General features: G+C 39.3%; 1 protein-coding gene across 1 annotated transcript; it reads left to right on the top strand.

Annotated features, from left to right (window-relative positions):
- Nucleotides 1–436: 436 nt before the first annotated feature.
- On the top strand, nt 437–19,781 carry RAD21 (RAD21 cohesin complex component). Its single transcript, XM_020789592.3, has 14 exons — nt 437–735; nt 3,086–3,253; nt 6,189–6,318; nt 6,872–6,971; nt 7,570–7,676; nt 9,612–9,815; nt 10,855–10,980; nt 11,368–11,487; nt 14,480–14,703; nt 15,030–15,174; nt 15,419–15,570; nt 16,288–16,431; nt 17,335–17,418; nt 17,996–19,781. The coding sequence occupies exons 2-14, from the start codon at nt 3,110–3,112 to the stop codon at nt 18,185–18,187; spliced, it is 1,872 nt and encodes a 623-aa protein (XP_020645251.1). The 5' UTR covers nt 437–735; nt 3,086–3,109; the 3' UTR covers nt 18,188–19,781.
- The last annotated feature ends 895 nt before the right edge of the window (nt 19,782–20,676 follow it).

Genomic DNA, 20,676 nt, shown 5'->3' with positions numbered 1-20,676 from the left:
CTCTCTCTTTGAAGTTAGTTAATTAATACTACAATTTTGTTCTGGAAGCCCTGTTGGCTGGAATGGCAATAAACAAATCCTTTCCATTAAGTTTTATACACATATAGCAAGGAGCAGACGTCTGTGGGTTTCTGAATAGACATGGATAGTACTGCTTTGTTAAGTTCCTAGGTATCCATGCCGTTAAGACTGAAGAACTCTATGTAACCCAAACACTTGTAGCCCCCCCCCCTTACGCTTGCACACACCAATTTAAAACAGTATAGTAGTCACTGCGCGTGCGCCAGAAATAATACACCTCTCTTCCGAAGTCACTCATGCGGACATTTTACGATGGCCCACCCCCTTATCGCTCTTCATCGCACGTCCCTCAGCCAATGCTCGCCGAGAACCCATTCTGGCTGTTTCTCATTGGTGGACAGCAATATCAGCGAGCGGCGCGTGCGCGCTCTGCCCTGCGCGCCTCATTCCATAGTTGCCGCGAGCTCGGCGGTGCATGCGCATTACGCCTGCTCTGGCGCACACACTGTATGCCTCTTTTTTTTTTAACGGTAAACATCCTGCCGATTTTTGAACGGCTAGTTTGGGCGGCAGGAAGGGGAGCGGCCGCCATCTTGTTTGTTTGAGTGGCTCCGAAAGGGGGTGGGGGGGAAACGTCGGGAAAGGGGAGCGGCGGCGGCGGCCCGAGCGCTTACCCCCAACCCCCCGGCCTTTGGCAGCTGCTCAGGATTGGAGGTAGGGCCGGAGCTGGCGGAGGTCTAGGGGCCTTTATGGGTGGGGAAACTAAGCGGAGGTGGGCGCCCGGGGGAGGCCTAGGCCTTCGTGTCTGGGCTGGGGAGTTTCGGCGGGTCGGGTCTCTCACCGGCAGGCTGGAGGGGAGGCCTTGGCTTTCCCTCACCCGTCAGGGTATCCCCGTCTCGGGATCTCTGCCCGAGGCCGAGGCCCCTCTGTGGGAGGTACTCCAGAGGCTGAGCCGTGGCCGGGCAAGCGAGGAAGGACTGCCCTCTCTCTGCACGTTCTTTTCTTTCCTACCTGAGTTCTGCATACTTCGTTTTTTCTGCTTTCTAGAAGGCAGGCGCGGGTGGCTGGAAGCCGACCTCGGTTTCGTGCACATTTCCTGCCCCCCCCCAGTTGTTCTCGCCCCCTCCGGCCTTGGCGAGTATCTCGAAAGCATTGCATTGAGATTCTCGTCAGCCTTGTCTAGTGTGGGGCAGTTTCCTTCCCTTGCAATTGGCAACCCATTAAAAACAAAAAGCAGAAGTCTGGAATTGCAAGCCCTATTGGAGGGCGAACTTATTTCTAAGTAAAATGGCACAGATCCTGTTGGAAGCCTTGTATTGCAGAAGGCTGTAGGGTTGAATTGACTTGGGCGTTTGTTGTTGCAAGATGAGATGTTCTTCATTGTAAAAAAAAGTTACATTATTAGGTCGGCTTCCATATAAAGGGTGATTTAAAATAGTCTCCAAAACATCTGCTGGGGCTTAGTATTTCAATATATATATATATGCCCTGTTAACCCTTTGTAAAAAAGAATGACTTGATAGCACCTGAAAATTTTGTAGCTTAATTTCCAGGAACGTTTGGTTTGTGTAGGGGAGATTAGGGAATCATGAATGTTTCCATAGTTTGGTGACCCCATTTGAATCATCTCTCTTAGGCTGCATCATATGGCACATATATTGGATGTACACTCTCTTATATTTCATTCAGAGTCAGTTAATGTGCAGAGGTCAGTCAGGGTTAAATGTATTGGTCTTGCCTCTGAAATGTGTTCATTGTAAGGTGTTTTGCTCTAAGCCTTGGCATGTTTCTCCAGACAAGAAATCCCTATATATAGCCAAACAAGGCGTTTGCTTTCCCTATGCTTGCTCCCATTGTTTTTTTGGTCAGCTATTAGAATGTGGGCACCTGGGGAAATGAGGTGTAGTTCTGTGTTTGGTACTGATAAGAAGCTTTAACTGAAGTAAGCCAGAGTTCATGTGGACCATGACTTCAGATTGTAGTTTAGAGCAAGTTAACAAACCATAGTTTGTGGAGGTGGATTTTTCTGGTCTGAGCCTACTAGTTACCTTACCTGGCCATTACATTCTCAGAAGTTAAAATGCAATGATGGAAAACCATCCAACTTTTGAAAATGTGTTTGTTCAATATTCTCTCTGCACCCTCCTCAATGTTACTGAAGGAGACTGAATCCTGGTATTGATTGATACTGTTGTGGTTTGTAACAGTGTTGGGAGATTTTCTCTACTACAGAGCTAAAGTGAAGAGATGTGGTAGTAAGCAAGTGAAGTAATTTGCTCTTTATTGGGCCCAGCTGATAATGTGAAGTTTTTGCTGTGTGACTTTTGCATTGTTTTTAAGGCCAGTCTTTAAAGACAGCAGGTGGGCTCTTCGTTCTCATGGATTTAGTTGTAGTATAATTAAGTTGAGGGCCAGCACATTGTTTTACTGCAGACATTTTAAATGAGAAAAAAACTAGATATATGCATATTGCAACTTGGAAGTAAATCTTCCCTATCCCCCTGATGTTAGAAAAAGAGCACTGGATGCTGTAGATGTTCATCATTATTGCTGTCATACCATACATCTCACTGCTTTTTTACTACTGGAAATAAAGTGCAGTAGTACAATACCCAAAAGTTGTATAACTACTTATTCACTTTACAGTTGAGTGTTTTAGCTGGTTTTGTATTTTATTGTAGTGTCTCAAAGCTAATTTGCAGTCAAGTCTGTGATATGATGAAACAAGCTATAGGAATAGCTATTTTATGTAACTTGTTACTTGACATTTTAACATCTGTGACTGCTCCAGACTCTTGTCAGAGTGGATAAAAATCAAATTGATTTAGATCACAATTAAATTTTGAAAATAGATGTTATTCTATGTTATCAAACAAAATCGAATTTGTAAAATTATGTCATAATTTAAATCAAATCCAGCCTGGTGCTTCTTATGGATCATTGTTTCCAAGAGCAAGTTTAAGTGTTTTTCATGCAGTTTGTTGCTAGGTGTTGTGTCTGAAACTTAGAATTGTGCAAAATAACTTTTCGTAGCCTTGTTTTAATATGCTTATAATTCTTGCAGATTCTTGCATAGACAGGTGGCACAATGTTCTATGCTCACTTTGTCCTGAGCAAGCGAGGGCCGCTGGCCAAAATATGGCTGGCGGCCCATTGGGATAAGAAGCTAACCAAAGCCCATGTGTTTGAATGCAATTTGGAAAGCAGCGTGGAGAGCATCATCTCACCTAAGGTATTGCTTCCATAATTATACAGTATCTTATTTAAAGTTAATAGCGTTCAAGATTTTTCTTGTGATATCAGAGGTAATGATTTAAAGCAGATGTTTGTTCAACAGCTGCATCACTGAACACAGAATAGGGACTACATTGTTGGGTCAAACCAAGGTATTTCCAGTTACAGCCATTCATATGCTTCTAAGCATTCAGAAAAAGATATGAATGAGATGGCATTATTTCCCTCCCCCCCACCGCCATTTAAGCTTAACGAGCGCACCGTTTAACGACGAATCCGCATAGCAACGCATTTTTTGCGATCACTAATGCGATCGCATTACGATGTTTAGATAGGCTAAACTTCGCATTGCGATGATTGCGATATTTAGAAAACAGTTGATTGGCGGTTCCAAAATGGCCGCCGGGTGCAGAAAATGGCCGCCTGCAGCGTTTTCGCACCCTGCCCTCGCTTACCGGGCAGCGAAAATGGCGGCCGGATGGGGGAATCTTCGCTTACCAGTGAGTTTTTCCCCAATAGGAACGCATTAAACAGATAATCAATAATTATCTATACTTGTATTTCTGAACTTTATTGATGAAGTTTATTCCCAAATATTCAGCTCCATTATTTTACAGCAGTATTTTTGAAAACAGCTAGTTATGGTAACACTGCCCAAAAACATGATCTAGAACATTGGATAACCCAGGTGTTCTTGGACTGCAACTCTCAGAAACCCTAGCCAGAGCAGCTGGTGGTGAAAGCTGCTGGGAATTGCAGTACAAGAATACCTGATTTATCCAAGGTTGAGAACCACTGATATAAAACAAGGGTGGATGACCTTTGAGCTGCACACAGCAATCAGACAATTTCGATAACCTCCAACTGAAGAATGTTGCTCAGAAGTCCCTTTGTAGCTTCTAAAGGGAGTGGGAAACAGGTTTTACGAGTGGGTGCTGATAATATTGAGCCTGTCCCAGAAAAAATTGAGCTAGGAAGCTGTAACTGCCACACTGTTCTACATATTCCCCCAGGAAGTCAGTGCACTTGCAACATCTGTCCTGCAGCTTCTTAAGTCCCTGCAAATAAAATTCTTTCGACTGCTGGTGTAACCACTCATTTGCAGCATTAGTTGCCTCCAGAACACTCCCAAATCGTTGTCTCTAGGTGTTTTTTGAGGTTGGGGAACAGATAATAGTCAGAAGGATCCGGGTCGGGACAATAGGGTGGATGGGGCATCACTTGAAAGCCCAAGAACGTCAGTTTTGCCATTGTTTCATCTGCAATGTGTGACAAAGTGTTGTCATGCAATAGGATGACACCTTTGGAGAGCTTTCCTTGACGTTTTTCCTTGATGTTTTGCCTCTACTTCGTCAATAAAGCACAGTAATATTTTGCATTGATGGTTGAACCCTGTTGGAGGTAGTCCACCAGCAGAACTTCCTTCTTGTCCCAAAAACTGTTGCCATTTGCTTCTGCACTGACCTTTGCACTCGGAACTTCTTTGGCCTGGGGGAACCACTGTGCCCCCATTCCTTAGACTGTTCCTTTGTCTCAGGATCATAACAGTAGATCCATGTCTCATCACCAGTTACGAGTTTGCCCAGGAAATGTGACTGGCAACATTCTTGCAAAATGTTCCAAAACAGCCACCGATGACTCCGTACATTTCGTCTTTTGTTCGGTTGTCAAAAGTTTGGGGATCCACTTTGCTGCCAGCTTTCTCATTTCCAAGTCATTGTGAATAAGGGCGCCAACTCTTGTGATATTCTCAGATATGTAGCAATACCTTTGGCTGATATTCAGCAGTCCTCTATGATCATGTCATGGATGGCTTTCACATTTGCAGGCACAGAGACAGAAACAGGTCTTCCACTGGGTTTCTCACTTTCAACACCGAAATGGCCAGTTTTAAAATTGACAACCCAGTGTTTAACTATTGCATATGAAGGGCCAGTGTCACCCATAATTTGTGACATTTCATCATGGATCTGCTTTGCACCTTTCCCTTGGAGAAACAGGAACTTGATTATGGTCCTATGCTCTTCCACATTGAACTTTTCTGAAGGTGTCGCCATGTTCACTTTGGACCTGAACATGAAATATAAGTTAAAATCATAGGTAGTTGATTTTTGCACCATTGAATACAGACAAATTGGCCAATGCATCCTGCAATGTATAGCTTCCTAGCTCATTTTTTTCTGGGAAAGGCTCAATACTTATCAGCATCCCCTTGTAGTCCTCCCATATTTTGAGGTCCCTGCAGTACCCCTGGGCTCCCCTGTGTACCTTAAATTCTTTTGCCACTCAAGGGCAAAACTTCAAAAGTTAAACTGATATTTCTGTTAAAAAAACCCATTGTGACAAACTGCAGTTCATAGCCACTGCATCAAAACACTTTTTAAACATAATAGAAAATGCCTGTTTTAAGAACTAACTGTACTGAGTCTCTACTGGAGACTTCTGTAATGTTTTAGACAAATTTTCTAAACTATAATTTCGTAAGTTGCTACAAGTAATAATAATCAATAATGACTATTACTTGTAGCAATTTGTGAAATTATAAAATAAGTCAGCATATTCATTAGTCTATCTGTTTGGATAAACTAGTGTGAGTGAGTCCCCATATCCTTCTAATGTAATTGAGGGGTAGGTAGGATTCTATAGAAATGCTTTTACCTGTTTGTCTTAAAATAATTTTTCATTGCCACAGATATCTGGCTGTTTTCATTTACAAGCCCATAGTCAATATTGATATGTGTTGAGTATTAGACAAACTGCCACAGTTCACTGAACTTTTAAGAATTGATACACCATGTGAATAGAAGCGTACATAGACGCTCATCATTCTGATAAATCAAACTTAAGAGCAACAGTTTACTTTTGATTTATTTTCCTTCTATATAACTCTTTCCTGGTCTGATATGAATGTTGTATTAAAACACATTTTTCAGGTGAAGATGGCCCTTCGAACTTCAGGACACCTTTTATTGGGAGTTGTTAGAATCTATCATAGGAAAGCTAAGTACCTCCTTGCAGACTGTAATGAAGCTTTCATTAAGATCAAAATGGCTTTCCGTCCAGGTACTTACTGTATACTTTCTTTTCACAAAATTACTGTGATTGCATAAATAGCAAATTTCTCTAGAATTTGCCTATGCAGCAACTGCTCATTAGTTCTATATTATATCCTCCCCATACTAAAAATCCTTTTCCTTATGCATTTATTTTTTCAGAGCTTTCTAAAGACTTAGGAGTAATATCTGTTGAATATTGTGGAAATATGTTATTTATAAATTTAGAAGTTAATCAGTAATTTCCTAAGGAATCAATATCTTTTTTTGAGCCACAGTAGACACTAGAATTCTAATAGAATATTTATGTGCTCTCCTTTTATTCACCTTCCTGCTGTCACTATAGTAGAACCAGTGTGGTCATGAGTTACAGGAGGTGTTGCATGATGTCTTATTGGGTTAATAAAGTTTGTGGGCACAAGAGAATGTAGCATGATGAAACATTGATGGACTAGTGTGTTAATTACAAAAATTCGGGCCATAATAAGTGCAGTAGTCTTTATGGTTTTAAATCTGCTTTTGCTTACATCTTTATATATACATATATGTAATTCCTTTTTTAGGTGTGGTTGATTTGCCTGAAGAAAATAGAGAAGCTGCGTATAATGCTATCACCCTACCTGAAGAATTTCATGATTTTGACCAACCTTTGCCAGATTTAGAGTAAGCTTCTTTGTATTCAAATTGCTTGCTGAAATTGGTATCTTCAAGAAAGCATGTTTGTATTTATTCTTATTTCTCTAGTTGTTTGTTGGGAGATGAGATGGGAGTGAGCCCTGTGAAAGAAAGGTCCTGAAAAGTTGGAAAGCACTTGAATTCTATGAAGTGCAATTTTTCTTATTTTGAGGCATAACATATAACTGAAGCATTGCTCTGCTGAGCATATTTTGCAGTAGTTGATTACAATGGTCATATTGGGAAATATAGATAAAGCACGTATTTCATTTCACTTTGAATGTCATAGTTCAGTAGCTGTATCTTTTGTAAAATATATGCTGTTACGATGTGAAGAAATTCTGCTTGTTATACTCTATCTTTTTGCCAAGCTGTATACTTGAAGCATTTTGCTATATTTAAATAGATGCATTTGAAAAAAAAGGAACTATTTTCTGCAAACACATATTGACCAGAAACAGAGATGTTTTAATATTCATAAATTTAATAGACTGTCTTTCTCTAACCATACATAAATATATGTTGCTTGCCTTTTTTGAATGGTTTCAAATTCTTTTTCAAATTGTGTGTGTTTTCCCTCTCAAAGTGATATTGATGTGGCTCAGCAATTCAGTTTGAACCAAAGCAGAGTAGAAGAAATTACAATGCGAGAGGAAGTAGGCAACATCAGCATCCTTCAGGAAAATGATTTTGGTAAAACACAGCTATTTTTGTCTAATGTATTTGCAGTTATTGTGCTGTTATAGTTAATCATAATTGTGTGCTGTCAAATCCATTCTGATTTATGGCAACTGTTTTCAGGGTTTTTCAGGTAGAGAGTATTCAGAAGTGGTTTACCTTTCTCTTATGGGGGCATCCTGAGACTGCAGCTTGCCCAAGGTGACATAAGCCGTCTCTTCTGAGATATACAGCAGGAAATTGAAACAATAGCTAAAACATAAAAATTACCACACAATTGACATGCCTGCATGGCTTGTTACATACATAATCACACATTGCTATTTTTCAAGAAACCATAAAACACAAGAACAAGTATGTCTCAAAAAAAAAGTCTTTTTTTTACTGGCCCTTTGAAAATACCTGGACATAATTCTGAACAGACTTTTTTCTTTTGGTTCTAAAAATCAGATAATATAGCATGTGATAATTACCACAGTGCTTTTCTAATGTATTAAATAAACTGTTTCTGTGAGTGTGGTTTTATTAAGTGAAGTCTTTCCAGTTTAAGTTTTTTCTGATGCAGTTTCGTTACCTTAAATTGATATGTTCTGTGTAGACATGGGGACGAGTATAAAAATGAATCAGGATATTTATTAAATGTCCCTGATAAATCAGATATTTGTTGCTTTGTATTCTTGGGGTCCAGAGACCCCAACAAATATGAAGCAACAAATATAATCCTTTTACATTTGTTCATTCATTCCCTATCTGCTTATGCCGCTGTGGAGGAGCTGTTCCTCGGAGGCATAAGTAGAGGGGAGGTTTCCTTTCAGGCATCTTGCTAAAGTTTTCCCAAAGGGAATCTCACCCCCGTGGCTGGGGGATGGCGTGGTTCCCCTTTCCTTTTCCTATGCCCGCGCAACATAGGAGGAGGGAAGGGATCCCCCAGCTGCTGTGGAATCTCTTTGGTCCCTTTTTCCCCTCTTCCTGTGATCCGCGGGGCTTAGCAAGAGGAGGGGAAAAGGGCTTGAAGCCGTGCAGGGCATAAAAAGAGAAGGGAAAGCAAACAAAAACACCCCACAACCCAATGAATGATGATTTATTGTTTGTCGAGTCACTGGGGGACAATTCATGGGTCGTGGGTCGTCCATCTATAGTCATGTGTTATGAAAATAAAGGACACTAGGCAAGGAACTTTTTGTTTGTCTGATAATCCATCATTTATCAAATGGGCTCAGTCTTTAGTCATTTCCAAAAGCCCCAAGTGCATGGCCATGTACAGATGTTCTCAATTTCTCTCTTTCTGAATACCATCTCAATGGAGCTAGTTGTTGATAGACTGTGGTTTGGGAAGTGTTCACACTGCAGTCCTGAAGATGTGCTAGATTGGTGGATTTGGAGTGGGTACAACTGCCCTTGTCCTGGGTCTGCCTATACAACTTGTACAAATCAAGCTCAATTTTTAGCGATGGTATAATGGCCCAAATGTTGGAAATACATTTCAGTACAGAATCTGAGTTGTTCATGTGCCCCAAAGAAAATACTTTGTGAACCAGATCATTTGAATATATGCCCAAGAAGCAAGTAAGAGTAACATTGCTTAAACTTTTTGAATCTGTTGCAATACAGAAAGAAACTTTCTGCAATTCAATTTCAGTTCACCTTCAAAAGTGCAGTGTTGTATCACTATAGGCCTGAATTTTGTTGGAGTTTAAGTTTGCCTAAGTTGCTGCAGCTAACTGAGAAGACGGCAGGGCATATTTCCATCACGTATCTCATCCTCATTCACCTGATTGTGCAAATGAGGTGCATCCCAGCAGCTTGTCAGTTGAGCTGTGGCAGCTTGTGTAAACGTCACATGAATGCCAGAATGTAAAGTTAGAACCATAGAAATAATCTTACTTGTAATGGTGCTACAGGATTATTGCTGAATGTATTTATTTATTAATTATGACTGATCTTAAACAGGTGACTTTGGAATGGATGACCGCGAAATGATGAGAGAAGACAGTGCATTCCCAGATGACATGCTGGATAGTACTAGTGCTTCCAACCTTTTGCTGGAGCCTGAGCAGAGCACAAGTCATCTTAATGAGAAATCCAACCATTTGGAATATGATGAACAGTACAAAGATGACAATTTTGGAGAGGGAAATGATGGTGGAATCCTGGGTATGTATGCAATATGTATTTAGCCCCAAATAATTTAAGGCATCCACCCATATGTAGATATTGTTTTAAAGTGTTTATGGTATCTAAAGCTTACAACCTACTTGAATAATATTTCTGTATCATTTGAGCCTGAGAAAGTTAAAATGCTGGCTTGTTATTGTTCATTGTGGCTTATGGGATAGGATCCTACTGAGTTAAACACTAAACTAAATACTATATAAACTGGTTTGCTTAGTGATGTTGGATATTGTGGCATCAGCAGCCCATAGAATGTGTATTCTGAGGTTGTTGAGGATCAGCTCTCTGAATATATCTTAAGTTGTATTTTTCCCGTTTTGAAGTTTGAGTATACCCTCCGTTCACATGCATACAGTCCTCCTTTAGCTGAAGTTTTAAAACACATCGGTTTAGTAAATGTGTTTGACTTTTAAATATAATGATCAAAGATTCGTGTTTTGTGTGTCATCTCCGATGGAACACCTTTCTCGGTTCTCAAGTGGTATCTTAAATGTTGCATGGTACAAGTGTCCTAGGTTAACTCCTGGGCATCTTCAGTTAGGGGCATCAGGTAGGAGTTAGTGGAAGACAGATCGGCTTGAAACCCTAGAGGGCTGCTGCCTAGCAGAGTAGAAATATTTAGCTCAATGGACAACATGACCTAGAGGGCACTTGCTGCATTTTATGGAGTCTTCAAAGAACATGCTGTCTTGATCAAAGCATATAAGAAGTGCTTTTATCTGAATTGGTCTGGTAAAGTATTTTGCTTTTATTTTGTTTCATCTGTATTGATTAGAAGATGTGAATCTTTCATTCCCTACTTTCTTTGGGGATGCTTTAACGTGATACAGCCATTAGCCCTTTGCCTTCCAAGTATTATTTCATCATGGTTGCAAAGCACATGGATTACTTGGTTTCTGATGCTTGATGATACACAATTATTATGTAAAAACAACAACAACCTTCTGATTGCTAGGAACATGCTATGCTTAGATGCTTTGTATATCACTTCAATCCTAACTTTCCTGAGTTACCATTCCAGATGACAAACTTCTCAGCAACAATGAAGGAGGCATATTTGATGACCCACCTCCCATTTCAGAAGGGGGTGTAATGATGCCTGAACAACCTCCCCATGATGATATAGATGATGATGATAACGTTTCAAGTGAGTGTTCAATCATTTCTCCTGAAATCTAAAAGACAGGTGTGTTGAATGATCATCAGCACTGTGTAGCTTTTTTCTTGAACTTGTCAAAGTGTATTAGAAATCAAGAAGCCAAAGGTAACTGGTTTGGGTATTGATGAGTTCACCCTTCTGACAAATGGAAAAGAATCCCTTAAACCAGGTCAGTTGGCAGAGATTACGTTCGGAGGCTGCTGCCTCTTGAAGGATAAGAAAATTAGAAGGATGGAAAACTGAATTAAAATTGGGTGGAGCCCTGCAAGAAAAATGTTCCCTGCCACAAAATTTTGTTGGCGGATTTTGCTTATATTTAATGTTTTTACCATAACAGTATACTAGCAAACTAATTTTTAACTCTTTGATTTACAGTGGGTGGACCTGAGAGCCCAGACTCAGTAGATCCAGTTGAACCACTGCAAACGACTGATCAGACAACACTGGTTCCAAATGAAGAGGAAGCTTTTGCTTTAGAGCCTATTGACATAACTGGTAAATAAGCAATTCTGGTATACCTCTCCCCACCCCCACCCCCTATATTGAGTATGAAAAAGAGCAGTTAAGTAAACTTTAATTATTTAAAATGTTTCTATGCTGCCTTTCTCCCCAAAAGGATCCAAGGCAGCTTACATTACAAAAACAATATTTAAAAGCTAAAACTAAGTATACAAATATTTTAAAAGAATTAAACAAGAACTATATTAAAATGGTAACTAAGAGCAACATTAAAACACATTTAAAACAACAGAGCACAACAATCGATTTAAAATCCTTCTCAGACCACCAGTCATTAATGAAAAGCCTGCATGGAGAGAAAAGTGTTTGCCTTCCTATGGAAGGACAGCAAAGATGAGGCCAGTCTGGCTTCCCGTGGGAGGGAGTTCCAGAGTCTGGGAGTAGCAACAGAGAAGGCCCTCTCCCATGTCCCCACCAGGCGCACCTGTGAGAGTGGTGGTATGGAGAGAAAAGCCTCCCCTGATTATCTTAATGCCTGGGCAGGCTCATAGATGGAGATGCAGTCTTTTAAATAGCTTGGACCCAAGCCATTTAAGGCTTTATAGGTTAGAACCAGCACTTTGAATTGTGCCTGGAAATGAATTTGCAGTCAGTGGAGCTGTTGTAATAGGGATGTTATATGTTCCCTGTAACCAGCCCTAGTTAACAATCTAGCTGCGGAATTTGGAGTTTCTAAACACTTTCAGAGGCAGCCCCACGTAGAATGCGTTACAGTAATCTAACTGAAATGTGTCACGGTGGCCAGATCAGACCTCGAGAAACAGGCTCAGCTGGTGCACTAGTTTTAACTGCAAAAGGCACTTCTAGCAGCTGCTGAAACCTGGGCATCCAGCTCAGATGAATCCAGGAGCTGTTAATTGACAAAGCGTATACGGTAAAGTTGGTAATATCATAAGACCTATAGCATAATCCTAATACATAAGCTATCTTTGGAGTATATAAACAGTTATACTTGCATAGTATGTTATGTGATATTGCATGGTTAATGGCAGTATTGTTCAAATTTGGATTTACTTTTTTTGTATTTTTAATCTGTTGTTATAGAGACACTTGTTAATCAGGTCTTTGTTTGGTCCTTGCATGGTGTGCAATGTTTTGGGGCAGTAGTGATGCATTCATCATTTTATTATCTGGACCTCTTAAATGTGCTGTCACACAGACTGATCAGCTGTTGCTTTGTGCATTATGTGCTGCTTGCAGTCCTAGAATCATAGAATAATGAAGTTGGAAGGGTACTATAAGGCCATCATGTCCAACCCCCTGCTTCAATGTAAGAATACAGATCAAAGAATATCTGCCAGGTAGTTGTCTAAATGTCCTTGCAGGTATGTATCGTAGGTACAAATGTTAAGTACAGAAATTTGAGCAAATTAACCTTCTTCCCCAAAAAATATTTTAAAAATGGTAGAGGGTAACAGACCTTATGTTTTGTATGCTTGTGTTAAATGATTAATTGATGGAAGGAAGGGGTGCTCAAAAGATATTGTAGGTGTTATTACCACATGCTGTTTTAAAGTAGGTAGGGGGTAGTCAGAACTGGTATGGCAGAGAACACTGCTCCACATGAGTCATTTGGTCCCATACTTGGAAGCCTAGCATCCATTTTTGTCTTTGTCCTCACCGACACACATGGCCTTAAGTGTAAGCCTTGCAATGTTTAACTTGTTGCTAGTATTTCCATGATTCTTGTATAACCAGTACAATTTTAATAAGCCTCTGCTCATGACCTGTGTTCGATCATGGGTTCAAGTAGCTGGCTCAAGGTTGACTTGGCTGTTCATTTTTCTGAGGCATATAAATTGAGTATCTAGCTGGCTTGGGGAGGGGGCAATGTGTAGCCTGCATAATTAAATTATAATCCACCCAGAGAGAACTTTAAGCACTATGGAGCAGTATATAAGCTCTGTTAAAGGTCGTTGGATTTACTGACTTTTTAAAGAAGTAATGTTTTTAAAAGAATAACATTCTTAAAAAATAACTGAAGATGTCGCTGTCAAAGTGTTCTCCCACCTTTGTAGCAAGACTTATATAAGGTGCAAGGCAGCCTTAGAGCTATTGTAACATAAATTTCAAAGTGTCTAATTGAATGCCTGGCCTTGTGTAGAAACGCTGCATCGAATCATTTCAACTTGTTGCCTAACCTTGGTATTTATTTCTCTGCTTGAAAATATTTTTGTATCACCTGTCATTGACTGTATAACCAGGTGTCCTTTATCAGTCAGCGCTGAGGTAAGGTAAAGGAAGGTACTTAGCCGAATAGCAGATAATGAGCAGTCAGGTCAATATAGTTCTTTCAGCAGTCCTGTTATATAGGAGTGGCTATATGCATTCCACACTGTTCTAAAGACCACTAAAGTCTGGGCAACTTGCAGCTTCCTTGCTATACACAAAAGGATTGCATGAGTTGTGATACAAGATTATCTATTGATGGGATGGGTTACTGTGATCAAACTTTTTCTCTCTGGTGAATGGCTGTAGCTGACACACAAGCCAGAATTGGTTCTTATGTGCAGTAACAGAGATGGTTCAGTGGACACTGCCAGAAAATGAATTAGAGTGTAGCTGGTCCAATTCATAAAAATTCCTAACCATGGGATCTTTGTTAACAGAACTTGGTCTCAAAACATTAGCCCTCACCCAGTCCATTACTACATTGATATATTGATTAAGGCTTGTTTAGGAGCCTCTAGTGTATGTTCTACTTGGGTCCACTATGGGAGAAAGGTAGCATATAAATATGTACATACATACATACTTTACATTTGTGCTCGCCGTTGAAATGTATTGAAACATAGCCCTCACTGAATATGGTATGAACCATGAGTAATAATTGTACAAAGCAAATGTTGAAAGTTTGGGTTTTACTGGAGCACCAGAAAATATTTTTAAAAATGAAGATGTGAGTTGATTCTAAATCTGACTATATTTATCATATCTAGTGGCTTTAACGTGTTTCTTCTCTAACTAGTTAAGGAAACCAAGGCAAAGAGGAAGAGAAAGCTCATTGTAGACAGTGTGAAGGAACTGGACAGCAAGACTATCAGAGCCCAACTAAGTGACTACTCTGATATTGTCACTACACTGGATTTGGCACCTCCTACCAAGAAGTTAATGATGTGGAAGGAGACTGGGGGTGTTGAAAAACTTTTCTCTCTTCCTGCTCAACCTTTGTGGAATAACAGACTTTTAAAGGTGAACCAAATTTGGAAATTCTACTTTACTTTAATTATTTAATTTATTTATTGCATAAATAGCAGGTACCCTAAATGGTATCTTATATATCTTACCTGTATATACAATAGCATAATTATTTGCTGCAAGTGACATGTTTGTTGTAAATTAAGGGTTTATATTGTTGATGAGGATGGTATTAAGTGTGTAGTAGCCAGTTCAGTTATTTAAGATCACTTTAGATGCTGCATTTCTTGCTTAATTACAGATTTCTCAAGATAGCTAAGATGATTATTTGAAGGGGTGCTTTTAGACTGTATGTGTAATTTGGTTTGCTCTACTTGTAGCTTTTCACTCGGTGTCTTACACCCCTTGTACCAGAAGACCTAAGAAAGAGGAGGAAAGGTGGGGAAGCAGATAACCTGGATGAGTTCCTTCAAGACATTGAGAATCCAGAAGTGCCCAGAGAGGAACAGCAGCGCAATGTTATTGGTTTGTGATTATTTAATGGGTCCACAAACTTGAATTTATGCTTCTTTTGTTTGGTAGAGACTTCAGGATCTACACGGGTTAATGTTCAAACTTTGCTCCTTTGTGCATTTTGGTATCTTCAGTACCAAAATGTTAGTAATTAAGAGATATGTGTATATTTCAATCATTTGAAAGCCAGTAGGAAGAGAGTGAAACTCGGGACTTTTAAATAAAGTAGTAACTCATTGAAATTTCTGTGGAATAGATGAGCCCATCTTGGAGGAGCCGAGTCGCCTTCAGGAATCTGTAATGGAAGGAAGTAGGACCAACTTGGATGAATCTGTTATGCCACCGCCTCCACCCCAGACAGGGGTAAAGCGAAAGGCTGCACAAGTTGAACCAGAACCTGTGCTACCCGTAAGTGAGAGAATGTGTTCCTTAATATGCATTAGACATATACATGGTGGAGCTACACCTGGCACATCAGGCCTTTATGCTGGCTTGTCTTAGCTTGTCTTTTTGTAAATTTTGCTTGATTGTTGCTTTTCATTGTTTTTATATGTACACTGTCCAGAATAGTGCTGTGAACTAAAGTAAATATGTCAGAATTATAATGTAATCATATACCATATTTGTCATTTTTATCTTGGGGCTGTAATAAAACATAAGCTAGGAAGTGGCATACATGACATGCAATCGGTGATCAAAAGCAGCCAGTATAGAATTAAATCTGGGAACTTCAGTGTGTTGGTTCTGCATATACTTGAACACTGACACAAACAGAAACCCCTTTTAGCTCTGTCACAAATAATGGATTGACTCCTGTTCGGTAAAATGTTAATATGGCTCCATTTTCCATCAGAAAACATGGCCTGTAACTGAGGAAAGATGTCTAATAGTAGGTTCAGATACTCATTATCTTCATTGGGTGATGTCCATTTAGCCACATCTTGTAGTAGCATCCTGTAAGTAACATCTTGGAATAGATTTTGGCAGATGGCAGTTCTTTGCAATACAGGAAGACTGTACAAGACACTTGAAAAACAGATTTTAATTAAGATATTATTAAGTCTAGCATCTTTAATTCCTATTTGCCTTGAGTCTTTTTGATAAAACCTGAATATCTGTCTTCAGTCTCAACCACTGCAACAAATTGAAATGCCACCAGTGGAATTGCCTCCAGAAGAACCTCAGAATATCTGCCAGCTAATTCCAGAGCTGGAACTTCTGCCTGAAAAGGAGAAGGAGAAGGAAAAGGAGGAAGAGGAAGAAGAAGAGGTAGGCACTAAGACATACTGATGATGAAACACAGGAGCACTGGGTAAATTCCTGTGGGTCTTTTGGTGCTTGTTATTCAGTCAGCCCCTAGAGTGAATTCTGTGCTTGGATCTGTCATGTTGCTTTCTGCTGTGGCTACTGGAAAATCAGGTTCTCATTGGAGCTGCAGCTGAGTATTCATATGTCCAAATGAGGATGTATGAAAAGCCTTGCTGGAGTGGGCCAAAGATTTCCCATATGTAGTATTCTGCTTCCCAGATGATTAGGCCACCCAAATGACAAGTGAAGTGAACAGCAGCACAGTATATTTGTATAGCCACATTATTTATTTTATTTATTTATTGCATTTATATGCCGCCCATCTAGACATAGTCTACTCTGGGCGGCTCACAACATACAAGATAAAAACAATTTAAAATGTACACAGTTTTACATAGATAAAAACAGAACGATATAAAATATAAAATCATAGAATTACAATTTTAACAATTAATTTGTTAATTAACAATTAATTACACTGCTGATGGATGGTGTTATTACAATTTCTTTCTTAATAATTGCTAACATAAATCTCAGCTTTTTCACAACTTCTGAAAATGTCTCAGGTGTATTTAGAGAGTCATTAAACTAAATAGGGAAAAATAAACTATTACAAGACAACTGTGGGGAGGAAAAATTAAGAATGTACTCTGGTTTCTCTTTTATCCTTTTGTTTCTCCTGAATCTCTTGCCAGTAATTGGGTATTGCTAATTGTGCTATTAAGTGAATTCATAAAAGTAATCATAATTTTGTGATTCCTCATGAGTGTTGTCAGTTCTTTTTCCTTTTGAGTACTTACGTTGAATCAGTCTGACTTTGTTCTGCGTTTAATGGTGTACTAAGCCTTTTCTGTTTGGTTGCAGGAAGAAGATGGTACAGGAGGCGATCAGGATCAAGAGGAAAGACGATGGAACAAGAGAACTCAACAGATGCTTCATGGTCTTCAGGTATGAAATGGATTTTAGTAATGTATTAAAAATATTTCGGAAAATACCTTGCATACAGAAATCAAGTCCATAGTAGAATCTTCCTATATGGACTAGCTAGCCCGATGCTTTTCAGAAGTGCACAAATGGGACATAGAAATATTGCCTTCACTGTGCAGTGGCTTTTGGGAAGAATTTAGTCCTGTAATTTAGTCAGGAGTCAACTAATTTTTGTGGTTTCAGCTTTTATCATCTAGCAATTCAAACTAGCAGCTGGCCATCCATTCCCTGATTTACGGCTCAGAAAAGCACTCAAATAAACAGACTTTCTTTCTCAGTTCTTCATGTACAACTGTGACCTGCCATGGTTAAATATACTAATCTTAAGAGGTGTGTAGGGAGGTAGTACTAATTACACACACACCTTTACTCACTCACTATTTGTTCTCCTTTTGCAAGGTGTTCTATCATCAATTCAATGTTCAGCTTATATTTTCTTATAATCCCTTGTGTTTTGACTTTGGTGCCAATTTGAAATCCACAAATGTTTAGAATGAGCTTTGACATGCTGATAACTAACCATTTTCTCTGTTTCCAGAGAGCTCTTGCCAAGACTGGAGCAGAATCCATCAGCTTACTTGAGTTGTGTAGAAATACAAACCGCAAGCAAGCAGCAGCAAAATTCTATAGTTTCTTGGTACTTAAAAAGCAGCAAGCTATAGAGCTGACGCAGGAAGAACCGTACAGTGACATCATTGCAACTCCTGGTCCTCGATTCCATATTATTTGAATGTTCATCTTACTTGTATAAGTAGCATCGTTAGTGCTTACACACTGGCCCATGTGTAGAGCCAACGAAAGAATAAACCTAGGTTTTCATTGTCTGTACAGTCATTGAATTTTGTGTTTTATTTTTTTTTTCTATTATATTTTATCACTTTTGCATTTCTAGTATCTTCTGCACTGGGTGACTGCAGTTCCAGTTGCAGTGATGAGAGAAGTGATTCAAGGATCTTATAAAGAGTGGTTTTTAAAAGAAACAATTCAAGAGACAGATGTGTGCAATATTGGTGCATGTAACTATGACTAATAAATTGTTTTATAGTTATCAGTTTAGTAAACTAGAATGCTATTTTAATCAACCCCAGAAGACCCAAAATGGCCAACCCCTTGTTTTATTTTGCCAAATTTGTCTAAAATGTACTCTGTTCCTCAAGGTAGTGAATTTTTTTGGACCCCAAATACTGTCGGTGTTCATCACTCTCCTACTTCTGATGGTGCTCTTGGAGCTGCCAATATGAATGTTAGTGCCTGGCAGGAGTCCTTGCTGTGCCATGGTATCTCTAGAATAGGGTTTAAGCAGCTCTGAGATAAAATGTAAATGGATGACTTTTGAAAAAAAAATTGTTTTTATCGAACATATTTAAAAGTACAAGAGAGAAAACATTCTGGTAGTAGATATTACATTCCTTCATCATGCAGTGCACATCTGATAACAGATGGATGGTAGGGTAGTTCTGCTGTTAGGCACCAATTATAGCTTAAGCATTTCTTCCTTGCTGGATGGAAACCTCTGAAGCATTTTTTTTGTTTTTTTATGACTTTGTAGAAATGCCATATTTTCAGATTATAAGCAATTTGATTTAAGCAAGTAAGTAGCTAGATTAGCCTCAGAGTTTGAGCAAGTTACATTTCTAAAAGTGAATACAAAAAGAAATCTAGGAAACCACTGGCCCTGAAAGGACAGCAAATCACAGATGTTTATTTTAGAGGCAGGTAAATTTGCATTTCTCAACTAATATGTAATAATGATATCCAGCAACCTTTACAACTTTTGTATCAGTGTATTTTCCAATAATGCACACTTAATGGGACACTGAATAGTTTGCAAATGGCCTCCAATTTGCTTTTACTATTTTTTAAAAAATAAAGGCTTTATCATTAATGACCAGGCCATACCACAAATCATGGGAAAGTGTTGATGAAGAATATAGCAACATTTCATAAGGGTAAAATGATTAAAGATTCTAATTTTAAATGTTGGCACTTTTGTGAAATGATTCTCTTCTGGGACTGAGATTTCAGTGTATACCCAAGTGTAAAATTATGTGAATGTTTTAAAGTTTCAACGTTTTAAAAATCCCTGAAAGTTAATTGTATAAAATAGTTACTGCAGCTTTATTTTTGACATGATCTGCCTGTATAACCATGATTCCCTTTGTACAAAGAGACATTGTAGATAAGTTGAATGTTTAATAGAGAAGATCATTAGTTTCTTGTTCAAGTTTGTTAGTCTGGTTTTGTTGCTTCTCAAGGTTAATATTCTTGAAAATAGTTACTGTTATGTATAACTTTTCTAATAAAAGTCGTGTTACAAGCCATTATATATTTATGTCATTACCTTTTTTTCTTTTCTGTTGGGCAGGTGGCCAACTATTCTGGGAAAAGGGTAATGGAGGCAAGTGTGTGTGTGTAAGCATCATCACCATAATGTCCTGTCTCTGGATGGGAAGTAGCTTCTCTGGAACTCTTATTAATAGTGGCTAGTACTGGCAAAGATTCAGGAGGGAAGAGAGCCTTAAAATTGCCACATCCCTGCAGTGTCACCTTCCTGCCTCCCCATTCTGCAAAGGTTAAGAACATAAGTCACGGCAAGAAGAGCCACCAGGCATTGCCAAAAAAGGCAGCCACTTCATCTGTGAAAGAAGTGTCCCAGAGAAGACCAGTGACAGCACCAAGTGGCTCCCAGTCCCATCTTCAGTAAAACAGTCAGTGTAGGGTGGGGGAGTAGACAAAGGGTGAGGTAGCTGACCATCCCAATGGTGGGCCCAAAAGGTCCCATCCTTCCAACCTGTCTTTATCCAGCTCTCAGGAAGATGGTGAGATTACTCAGCAGAATTTGAAACAGTCACAGGTTGCAGATTTTTGTCAGGGGAGGACCAATCTTCAAGGAGTAATTTCAGAGAGCATCCCCAGCAAGGAGAAACAAGTCTCTCACTGTGTTACGTTTCCAGGGGTTTAACAGGCAAAAGTCCAATAAACCAGTCCAGTATCAGAAGTCCACTAGATGCAAAGCGGATACCAAAATGCCAGAGCCCAAACACAAACCATAGTCAGAAGTCAGAGTCCAAAGCCAAGGGTCCAGAAAACAAGGTCCAAGATGAGCAGGAGCGTGGGTGCAAACCAGGGTTTTGACTCCTTGCTTCCACAAGCTTGCAAACCTCTGGATGCAGATTTTATAGAAACAGTCATCTAAACAACTCATCCTGCTAAAACTCA

Source organism: Pogona vitticeps, chromosome 4 (assembly GCF_051106095.1).
Source record: "Pogona vitticeps strain Pit_001003342236 chromosome 4, PviZW2.1, whole genome shotgun sequence".
Classification (NCBI taxonomy): domain Eukaryota; kingdom Metazoa; phylum Chordata; class Lepidosauria; order Squamata; family Agamidae; genus Pogona; species Pogona vitticeps.
Note: the sequence above shows the minus strand (reverse complement) of the source record. Positions and strands in the feature narration are given on the sequence as shown.